Source organism: Oncorhynchus clarkii, chromosome 17 (genome assembly GCF_045791955.1).
Source record: "Oncorhynchus clarkii lewisi isolate Uvic-CL-2024 chromosome 17, UVic_Ocla_1.0, whole genome shotgun sequence".
NCBI lineage: Eukaryota > Metazoa > Chordata > Actinopteri > Salmoniformes > Salmonidae > Oncorhynchus > Oncorhynchus clarkii.
The window spans coordinates 4,104,178-4,116,264 of record NC_092163.1 but is presented as its reverse complement, the minus strand read 5'-3'; the positions used below and the strand labels follow the sequence as shown (position 1 = coordinate 4,116,264).

Sequence of the window (12,087 nt, the reverse complement as noted above, 5' to 3'; positions counted from 1 at the left end):
AACGCAAGCTCCGGTAAAACGAAACACGGTTTCAGTCCCGCGAGATACTTTTCAGGCGATTGCTATCGATCAAGCTCCGTCAATTTGTCCCTAAATTGCTTCTCAGATATCTTCAACATATACCTAGGTACTGTGGTTATCGTGCATTTGTCATTCAACTCAGTTGTTTTGTGTAGCTGACTTGGTTAACTTGATTACGAACGTGTTGCCATACAGTTCCTTACTTTATTTAGCTAGCTCTGGTCCAGGGCGGCAGTGTGCTTTACTATTAGACTCGATGAACGCTTACTAAACGCCCTGGACCAGAGCTAGTAAACTACAATCTGTCTAAACTAAAGTCATATTCCCCCTCTTGGCTTTTCCCCATAGACACTTCTAAGCAGCATGGACAGCGAGTGCCTGGTGTTGTTGCCTCGGGTGTGCGCTGTACTAGCGGACCCCAGACAGTCCCTACCAGACGACACCAGCCTCGAGAAACTGCTGGACTGGTTCACTGGTCTCACCAAGGAGGGTGAGGAGACACACACAGAGAAAGGTCTCACAAGCAAGAATAACGAGGAGAGACTTCCTAAATAATCTCTCACACACAGCGAGGATGAGAGACTTCCTATATAATCTCACACACACAGCGAGGATGAGAGACTTCCTATATAATCTCTCACACACACAGTGAGGAGGAGAGACTTCCTATATAATCTCTCACACACACAGCGAGGATGAGAGACTTCCTATATAATCTCTCACACACACAGTGAGGAGGAGAGACTTCCTATATAATCTCTCACACACAGCGAGGATGAGAGACTTCCTATATAATCTCACACACACAGCGAGGATGAGAGACTTCCTATATAATCTCACACACACACACAGTGAGGAGGAGAGACTTCCTATATAATCTCTCACACACACAGCGAGGATGAGATTCCTATATAATCTCTCACACACACAGCGAGGATGAGAGACTTCCTATATAATCTCTCACACACACAGTGAGGAGGAGAGACTTCCTATATAATCTCTCACACACAGCGAGGATGAGAGACTTCCTATATAGTCTCACACACACAGCGAGGATGAGAGACTTCCTATATAATCTCACACACACACAGCGAGGATGAGAGACTTCCTATATAATCTCACACACACACACAGTGAGGAGGAGAGACTTCCTATATAATCTCTCACACACACAGCGAGGATGAGATTCCTATATAATCTCTCACACACAGCGAGGATGAGAGACTTCCTATATAATCTCTCACACACACAGTGAGGAAGAGAGACTTCCTATATTATCTCTCTCACACACAGCGAGGATGAGATACTTCCTATATAGACAAGGACAATAATACCTAATAATACCTGTGGCGATGTTTTCCAGACCATGGCCTGGCCCTGTTGGAGTCCTGCCCCTGTCTGGTGGACTACATATCCACCGCGTGTCTGGACAAAACTACAGATCCCAGCATGCTTTCCTTCAGCCTCAAGCTTTCCGGCCTGCTGGCGGCCAGCCAACACGGCTTCAACCTGCTGCAGGTGAACTGACTGACTGATAGATATATTCAATCCATCCAGGTAGTATTGCAGGGGTAGAAGGAAACGCACACGAATCAGATGGTAATAGTCACATGGTTATCAGATGTTATTGGTCACATGGTTAGCAGATGTTATTGGTCACATACACATGGTTAGCAGATGTTATTGGTCACATACACATGGTTAGCAGATGTTATTGGTCACATACACATGGTTAGCAGATGTTATTGGTCACATACACATAGTTATCATATGTTATTGGTCACATACACATGTTTAGCAGATGTTATTGGTCACATACACATGGTTAGCAGATGTTATTGGTCACATACACATGGTTAGCAGATGTTAATGTGAGTGTAGTGAAATGCTTGTGCTTCTAGTTCTGACCGTGCAGTAATATCTAACAAATTCACAACAAATACCAAATACACACAAATCTAAAGGGATGGAATAAGAATATGTACATATATATGGAGGATAAAGAAGACAGAAACACATACAGTTCACATTAATCTCATATTCAGGCCCAACAGGTGTAGTCAATATGGTAATAGAGTCAGGTGTAGTAATTATGGTAATATGATAGTCAGGTGTAGTCATTATGGTAATAGTATAGAGTCAGGTGTAGTCATTATGGTAATAGGATAGTCTCAGGTGTAGTCATTATGGTAATAGGATAGTCTCAGGTGTAGTCATTATGGTAATAGGATAGAGTCAGGTGTAGTCATTATGGTAATAGGGTAGAGTCAGGTGTAGTCATTATGGTAATAGGGTAGAGTCAGGTGTAGTCATTATGGTAATAGGATAGTCTCAGGTGTAGTCATTATGGTAATAGGATAGTCTCAGGTGTAGTCATTATGGTAATAGGATAGAGTCAGGTGTAGTCATTATGGTAATAGGATAGTCGATATGGTAATAGGATAGCCAATATGGTAATAGGGTAGTCAATATGGTAATAGGATAGTCAATATGGTAACAGGATAGTTAATATGGTAATAGGATAGTCAATATGGTAATAGGATAATCAATATGGTAATAGGATAGTTAATATGGTAATAGGATAGTCAATATGGTAATAGGATAGTCAATATGGTAATAGGATAGTCAATGTGGTAATAGGGTAGAGCCAGGTCTTGTCAATATGGTAATAGGGTAGTCAATATGGTAATAGGATAGTCAATATGGTAATAGGATAGTCAATATGGTAATAGGGTAGAGCCAGGTCTAGTCAATATGGTAATAGGGTAGTCAATATGGTAATAGGATAGTCAATATGGTAATAGGGTAGAACCAGGTCTAGTCAATATGGTAATAGGGTAGTCAATATGGTAATAGGATAGTCAATATGGTAATAGGATAGTCTCAGGTGGAAGTTTCACCATATTGCTTACACCAATCAAATCCTCTCCGCTCTCCACAAGTGCTTAGGGTTTAAGGGTCCGTTTGTGATTGGGCGTCGGACTGTCATCACCTAGACATTCGTTATCTCTTCATCCCATCTCAGGATCGATCCATCCTGGGCGTGGCCTACGACAGCGAGCGATGGCAGGTGGCTGGCCTATGGGAGGATCCGAGCGTGCGGATTGGCTGGATCCATGGCCTGAGTAACATGATGCGCCACACACAGGCCTTCCACTTCCTGGATCAGGCTGGTAGGTTTGCCACAGCTGGCAACTCAGAAACCTCAGACTTCCGACTTCAAGTCGGTTACAGAGAACTGGGAACTGGTCATCCGACTCCAAATCCGAAGTCGGTAACTCGGGCATCTTTCTAGAGCTTCGACTTTCCAACCTGAAGATCACCGACATCATGATTTGAATGCGTTTTGTTCCCGAGTTCCCGGCTGTCATGAAAGCAACAGTAGTACTATAGTAGTATACTATCTAGGGAAGCCTTTCTATGGGTTTCTATCAACAGTAGTACTATAGTAGTATACTATCTAGGGAAGCCTTTCTATGGGTTTCTATCAACAGTAGTACTACAGTAGTATACTATCTAGAGCAGCCTTTCTATGGGTTTCTATCAACAGGTTACTATGGTAGTATACTATCTAGAGCAGCCTTTCTATGTGTTTCTATCAACAGTAGTACTACAGTAGTATACTATCTAGAGCAGCCTTTCTATGGGTTTCTATCAACATGGTAGTATACTGGTAGTAGGATACGGTAGCAGCCTTTCTATGGGTTTTCTATCAACAGGTTACTACGGTAGTATACTGGTAGTAGGATACGGTAGCAGCCTTTCTTAAAGTATGGATTTCTGTCCACGGGTTTAGCTGACAATGAACAGCATTCCCACATAGGTGTTCCTCTTGTCAAGGTGAGAAAGGGCAGTGTGAAGGGCGATTGAGATGCTTTTGGGAAACCGGGCCTTAAGGTGAATTTCATTGTTAGATTCCTTCGTAACGAGCAACGTTACATCTCTGAGCGGTTTCCCAAAACCATCGTTATTAACGTTGCACTTGAACAAACAGAATCTAAACGCCTCAGACCATAGAACAGCTAAGTATAAAAACATATATTATTACCTCGTACCCCTACCCCTGTCTCAGACCACTCATAGAACAGCTAAGTATAAAAACATATATTATTACCTCGTACCCCTACCCCTGTCTCAGACCACTCATAGAACAGCTAAGTATAAAAACATATATTATTACCTCGTACCCCTACCCCTGTCTCAGACCACTCATAGAACAGCTAAGTATAAAAACATATATTATTACCTAGTACCCCTACCCCTGTCTCAGACCACTCATAGAACAGCTAAGTATAAAAACATATATTATTACCTCGTACCCCTACCCCTGTCTCAAACCACTCATAGAACAGCTAAGTATAAAAACATATATTATTACCTAGTACCCCTACCCCTGTCTCAGACCACTCATAGAACAGCTAAGTATAAAAACATATATTATTACCTCGTACCCCTACCCCTGTCTCAGACCACTCATAGAACAGCTAAGTATAAAAACATATATTATTACCTCGTACCCCTACCCCTGTCTCAGACCACTCATAGAACAGCTAAGTATAAAAACATATATTATTACCTCGTACCCCTACCCCTGTCTCAGACCACTCATAGAACAGCTAAGTATAAAAACATATATTATTACCTCGTACCCCTACCCCTGTCTCAGACCACTCATAGAACAGCTAAGTATAAAAACATATATTATTACCTCGTACCCCTACCCCTGTCTCAAACCACTCATAGAACAGCTAAGTATAAAAACATATATTATTACCTAGTACCCCTACACATCAACTACCTAGTAACCCTACACATCAACTACCTAGTAACCCTACACATCAACTACCTAGTAACCCTACACATCAACTACCTAGTAACCCTACACATCAACTCAGTACTGGTACTCTGTGTATACAGCCATGTTATTACCTTGTACCCCTACACATCAACTCAGTACTGGTACTCTGTGTATACAGCCATGTTATTACCTTGTACCCCTACACATCAACTACCTAGTACCCCTACACATCAACTCAGTACTGGTACTCTGTGTATACAGCCATGTTATTACCTCATACCCCTACACATCAACTCAGTACTGGTACTCTGTATATACAGCCATGTTATTACCTAGTACCCCTACACATCAACTCAGTACTGGTACTCTGTATATACAGCCATGTTATTACCTAGTACCCCTACACATCAACTCAGTACTAGTACCCTGTGTATACAGCCATGTTATTACCTAGTACCCCTACACATCAACTCAGTACTGGTACTCTGTGTATACAGCCATGTTATTACCTAGTACCCCTACACATCAACTCAGTACTGGTACTCTGTGTATACAGCCATGTTATTACCTAGTACCCCTACACATCAACTACCTAGTAACCCTACACCTCAACTCAGTACTGGTACCCTGTGTATACAGCCATGTTATTACCTAGTACCCCTACACATCAACTCAGTACTGGTACTCTGTGTATACAGCCATGTTATTACCTAGTACCCCTACACATCAACTCAGTACTGGTACTCCTTGTAAACAGTCATGTTATTACCTAGTACCCCTACACATCAACTCAGTACTGGTACTCTGTGTATACAGCCATGTTATTACCTAGTACCCCTACACATCAACTCAGTACTGGTACTCTGTGTATACAGCCATGTTATTACCTAGTACCCCTACACATCAACTCAGTACTGGTACTCTGTGTATACAGCCATGTTATTACCTAGTACCCCTACACATCAACTCAGTACTGGTACTCTGTGTATACAGCCATGTTATTACCTAGTACCCCTACACATCAACTCAGTACTGGTACTCTGTGTATACAGCCATGTTATTACCTAGTACCCCTACACATCAACTCAGTACTGGTACTCTGTGTATACAGCCATGTTATTACCTAGTACCCCTACACATCAACTCAGTACTGGTACTCCTACAGCCATGTTATTACCTAGTACCCCTACACATCAACTCAGTACTGGTACTCCTTGTAAACAGTCATGTTATTACCTAGTACCCCTACACATCAACTCAGTACTGGTACTCTGTGTATACAGCCATGTTATTACCTAGTACCCCTACACATCAACTCAGTACTGGTACTCCTACAGCCATGTTATTACCTAGTACCCCTACACATCAACTCAGTACTGGTACTCCTTGTAAACAGTCATGTTATTACCTAGTACCCCTACACATCAACTCAGTACTGGTACTCCTTGTAAACAGTCATGTTATTACCTAGTACCCCTACACATCAACTCAGTACTGGTACTCTGTGTAAACAGCCATGTTATTACCTAGTACCCCTACACATCAACTCAGTACTGGTACTCTGTGTATACAGCCATGTTATTACCTAGTACCCCTACACATCAACTCAGTACTGGTACTCTGTGTAAACAGCCATGTTATTACCTAGTACCCCTACACATCAACTCAGTACTGGTACTCTGTGTATACAGCCATGTTATTACCTAGTACCCCTACACATCAACTCAGTACTGGTACTCTGTGTATACAGCCATGTTATTACCTAGTACCCCTACACATCAACTCAGTACTGGTACTCTGTATATACAGCCATGTTATTACCTAGTACCCCTACACATCAACTCAGTACTGGTACTCTGTGTATACAGCCATGTTATTACCTAGTACCCCTACACATCAACTCAGTACTGGTACTCTGTGTAAACAGCCATGTTATTACCTAGTACCCCTACACATCAACTCAGTACTGGTACTCCTACAGCCATGTTATTACCTAGTACCCCTACACATCAACTCAGTACTGGTACTCTGTGTATACAGCCATGTTATTACCTAGTACCCCTACACATCAACTCAGTACTGGTACTCTGTGTATACAGCCATGTTATTACCTAGTACCCCTACACATCAACTCAGTACTGGTACTCTGTGTAAACAGCCATGTTATTACCTAGTACCCCTACACATCAACTCAGTACTGGTACTCCTACAGCCATGTTATTACCTAGTACCCCTACACATCAACTCAGTACTGGTACTCTGTGTATACAGCCATGTTATTACCTAGTACCCCTACACATCAACTCAGTACTGGTACTCTGTGTATACAGCCATGTTATTACCTAGTACCCCTACACATCAACTCAGTACTGGTACTCTGTGTATACAGCCATGTTATTACCTAGTACCCCTACACATCAACTCAGTACTGGTACTCTGTGTATACAGCCATGTTATTACCTAGTACCCCTACACATCAACTCAGTACTGGTACACTGTGTATACAGCCATGTTATTACCTAGTACCCCTACACATCAACTCAGTACTGGTACTCTGTGTATACAGCCATGTTATTACCTAGTACCCCTACACATCAACTCAGTACTGGTACTCTGTGTATACAGCCATGTTATTACCTAGTACCCCTACACATCAACTCAGTACTGGTACTCTGTGTATACAGCCATGTTATTACCTAGTACCCCTACACATCAACTCAGTACTGGTACTCTGTATATACAGCCATGTTATTACCTAGTACCCCTACACATCAACTCAGTACTGGTACTCTGTGTATACAGCCATGTTATTACCTAGTACCCCTACACATCAACTCAGTACTGGTACTCCTTGTAAACAGTCATGTTATTACCTAGTACCCCTACACATCAACTCAGTACTGGTACTCTGTGTAAACAGTCATGTTATTACCTAGTACCCCTACACATCAACTCAGTACTGGTACTCTGTGTATACAGCCATGTTATTACCTAGTACCCCTACACATCAACTCAGTACTGGTACTCTGTGTATACAGCCATGTTATTACCTAGTACCCCTACACATCAACTCAGTACTGGTACTCTGTATATACAGTCATGTTATTACCTAGTACCCCTACACATCAACTCAGTACTGGTACTCTATACAGCCATGTTATTACCTAGTACCCCTACACATCAACTCAGTACTGGTACTCTGTGTATACAGCCATGTTATTACCTAGTACCCCTACACATCAACTCAGTACTGGTACTCTGTGTATACAGCCATGTTATTACCTAGTACCCCTACACATCAACTCAGTACTGGTACTCTGTGTATACAGTCATGTTATTACCTAGTACCCCTACACATCAACTCAGTACTGGTACTCTGTGTATACAGCCATGTTATTACCTAGTACCCCTACACATCAACTCAGTACTGGTACTCTGTGTATACAGCCATGTTATTACCTAGTACCCCTACACATCAACTCAGTACTGGTACTCCTTGTAAACAGTCATGTTATTACCTAGTACCCCTACACATCAACTCAGTACTGGTACTCTGTGTATACAGCCATGTTATTACCTAGTACCCCTACACATCAACTCAGTACTGGTACTCTGTGTATACAGCCATGTTATTACCTAGTACCCCTACACATCAACTCAGTACTGGTACTCTGTGTATACAGCCATGTTATTACCTAGTACCCCTACACATCAACTCAGTACTGGTACTCTGTGTATACAGCCATGTTATTACCTAGTACCCCTACACATCAACTCAGTACTGGTACTCTGTATATACAGCCATGTTATTACCTAGTACCCCTACACATCAACTCAGTACTGGTACTCTGTGTATACAGCCATGTTATTACCTAGTACCCCTACACATCAACTCAGTACTGGTACTCTGTGTATACAGCCATGTTATTACCTAGTACCCCTACACATCAACTCAGTACTGGTACTCTGTGTATACAGCCATGTTATTACCTAGTACCCCTACACATCAACTCAGTACTGGTACTCTGTGTATACAGCCATGTTATTACCTAGTACCCCTACACATCAACTCAGTACTGGTACTCCTTGTAAACAGTCATGTTATCGTTGTGTATTTATTATTACGTGTTGTGTTTATCTATTATTTCTCTATTGTCTTTCTCTCCTCATTGTTGGGAAGGGCCCGTAAGAAAGCATTTCACTGTTAGTCTACACCTGTTGTTTACGAAACAAATGTATTTGATTGTATCTCCTCAGGCCTGACCGAACCCCTCCTCCAGCTACAGACTGACCCCAGCCTATTCGTCGCCTCGGCCGCAAATCACCTCCTGGCCCGCCTCCTAACCTTCCGCCAGCCAACCACAACCTCACACACAACCCAGGGGAATGGCCTCACTGTTCCACCCAATAAGGAAGAGGTAGAATTGGACGTAACCATGGAGACAAGTCCAGGAAGCGGGTGTTCCATCACCATGGAGATCTTGAAGCACCTGGAGAGCTCTCTGGAGTCAGACAGCCACACCCAGGTACGATTGGTTGATTGGGAATATATATATATATATTACAGCGGTGCCCCTAGAGGAGATGGGAGGGAAAGGAAAGGAGGGGGAGGGGAGGAGATGAAGTGGTTGAAGACAGATAATTATAGCTGCGAGCAGCAATGAACGGGGTTCACAGGATGACAGAAAGGACACAAGATCAGTTGGATAACAAAGGAAGTATTATGTAGGAACTATCTTCCTTTATGTGCAATCAGCGAAGGCAATACCATGTTTATCCACGTTTATCCGCTTAGTGAGTCCTCCAGATCAGAGGCAGTAGGGATGACCAGGGATGTTCTCTGTTTAGTGAGTCCTCCAGATCAGAGGCAGTAGGGATGACCAGGGATGTTCTCTGTTTAGTGAGTCCTCCAGATCAGAGGCAGTAGGGATGACCAGGGATGTTCTCTGATTAGTGAGTCCTCCAGATCAGAGGCAGTAGGGATGACCAGGGATGTTCTCTTGATAAGTGCGTGATTTGAACCATGTTCCTGTCCTGCTATTGGCTGAATATATACGAGGTAATTAGTATTTGTTATCTGTAATAGTTATGATAAATGAGGTGTTGTTACTGTTGGCATATAGATAAATGTGGACATGTTGTTATGACAATAGTGTTGTTGTTGTTGAGTGCTCTATTACAGCGCCACCTATAGGCCAATCTGTGACATTATGTTATACCATGTTACTCATAGCCTCCTAGTTATTTACATTTTATACCCCTTTTTCTCCCCAATTTCATGGTATCTATTTGGTAGTTACAGTGTTGTCCCATCGCTGCAACTCCAGTACGGACTCGGGAGAAGCGAAGGTCGAGAATCATGCGTCCTCCGAAACACGACCCTGTCGAGCCGCACTGCTTCTTGACACACTGCTCGCTTAACCCGGAAGCACCAATGTGTCGGAGAAAACACGGTAGAGCTCCCGGCTAGAGCGCGATGGGACAAGGACGTCCTTATTTAATTAATTAAATTCATTAATGGAATTCCCTTAATCTATTTTATGAGAATTTGTAAGATTCTTGTTTGCATAAAATAGACCAGTATTTTCAATAATAGGTAACAGAATTTATTCTCGGAGCGCACTCCCAAGTTACCACGAGCAACAGTTTATATACAATAACAGCCGGCCAGGTCCTCCCCTAACCTGGACGAAGCTGGGCCGATTGTGCGCCGCCTCATGGGTCTCCCGGTCGCGGCCGGCTGCGACACAGCCCGGGATCGAACCCGGATCTGTAGTGATGCCTCTAGCACTGCGGGATCATTGCCTTAGACCGCTACGCCGCTCGCGAGGCCCCTAGTTTCTGTGTGCCAAAAAAAGTGAACAATCTACGCTTGAGTTATTTGATATATAGATTTATGAGAATAACAACAGGTTTCTGTTACTGTAATTTAATTAATTAATGGAATTCCCTTAATCTATTTTATGAGAATTTATAAGATTCTTGTTTGCATAAAATAGACGGAGACCAGTCTTTTCAATAATAGGTAACAGAATTTATTCTCGGAGCGCGCTGCCACGTTACCACGAGCAACAGTTTATATACAATAACATGACGTCATTTCATTGCTTCTAGAATGAATCCCGACCTAGAATTAAGTGAGGTTAAAAGTTCATTCTAACTGACTCACAGGTCACACAACATAACTGAATTAACTTTTGACCCCCCAACATTATCGATCACCACTTAGTTGACAGTTCTAATTAACAGAAAACCTAGGAATGCACTCACTGCCTTATCTAAAACACCCCAGAGCTCAGTTTCATCGGTTCAACCATAGGTTAACTACCTTATCTGTTTACTTAATCCACAACCCATTTCTTTCTTCCCAGTTGGAATGGTGTTCATTAACTTGAATTACTCCTTGTCCGTGTCACACAATCCCTTCTTATGAACTCCTATTGTTAATCAGATATAATAAAACAGAGTATAAGTTTACTTAGTTACAACTATTCTATTTAAAATGATTTGTTCAGTCTTTTAATCATAATTTTCCTAACAGGTTTTCACACTGCGAACCCTATAATAATGATGTGTTTCTGAAGGTGTTTTTATAATGGCCTTCTATTGTTATGACGTGTCACCAGGTGCTCCAGGGGCTGAGGCTGCTGGCCCTGACTCTCCCCGAGCTGGAGGCTCCTCTCCGGGGCTCGGTGATCAGGCGAGTCCTGAGGCCTCTGGAGGGGTTGGTCCGAGAAGGCCGCAGAGCAGTCGCGCAGCCTCTAATGGACGTCCTGCTGGCTACATGCAGGTGTGTTTGGTGATCCCACGGCATTATGGTGTTGGGTTGATTCTGAACATCGCTTGTGTTTCCAAGGTAACCAGGTTGCTATGACAACGTGCTGTTTATTTAGTTTAAAAAATCACTGAAACGGGGGGAGGGACTACATGGACTTGTCCAGTAAGATTAGTCTCCTTCTCTCTGTCCTCACTCAGTCCTACACACACACACACACACACACTGATTACACACACACACACACACACACAGCCTGTAATATGAACATGTAATGTCAGATTGTTCAATAAAATTGTCAAGTTGTGATTTTGCAGGTCCGGTCCGTGTGACTCCAGACTCGTCTCTCTGATGGCGTCCATGTTGAACTCCCAGAATCCCTCTGACGCTGCTCTGTGTGCCGCCGCCACCCTCCATCCGGAGACCTGGTAACAGACACACACTGAACATATTTTTTCTATTCCGTGGTCGTAGCTGATTGGCAGTTAACCCA

General features: G+C 42.8%; 1 protein-coding gene across 1 annotated transcript in view; it reads left to right on the top strand.

Annotated features, from left to right (window-relative positions):
• The first annotated feature begins 17 nt into the window (after nucleotides 1-17).
• The window catches only part of LOC139370053 (BRCA1-associated ATM activator 1-like), a 19,295-nt gene continuing 7,225 nt past the window's right edge, over nucleotides 18-12,087 (top strand). Inside the window, exons 1-7 of the mRNA XM_071109361.1 lie at nucleotides 18-127; nucleotides 370-511; nucleotides 1,385-1,539; nucleotides 3,047-3,194; nucleotides 9,077-9,345; nucleotides 11,446-11,609; nucleotides 11,912-12,022. Coding sequence (XP_070965462.1) covers nucleotides 385-511; nucleotides 1,385-1,539; nucleotides 3,047-3,194; nucleotides 9,077-9,345; nucleotides 11,446-11,609; nucleotides 11,912-12,022 — 974 coding nt within the window. The 5' untranslated portion in view covers nucleotides 18-127; nucleotides 370-384. The remainder of the gene's footprint in view (nucleotides 128-369; nucleotides 512-1,384; nucleotides 1,540-3,046; nucleotides 3,195-9,076; nucleotides 9,346-11,445; nucleotides 11,610-11,911; nucleotides 12,023-12,087) is intronic.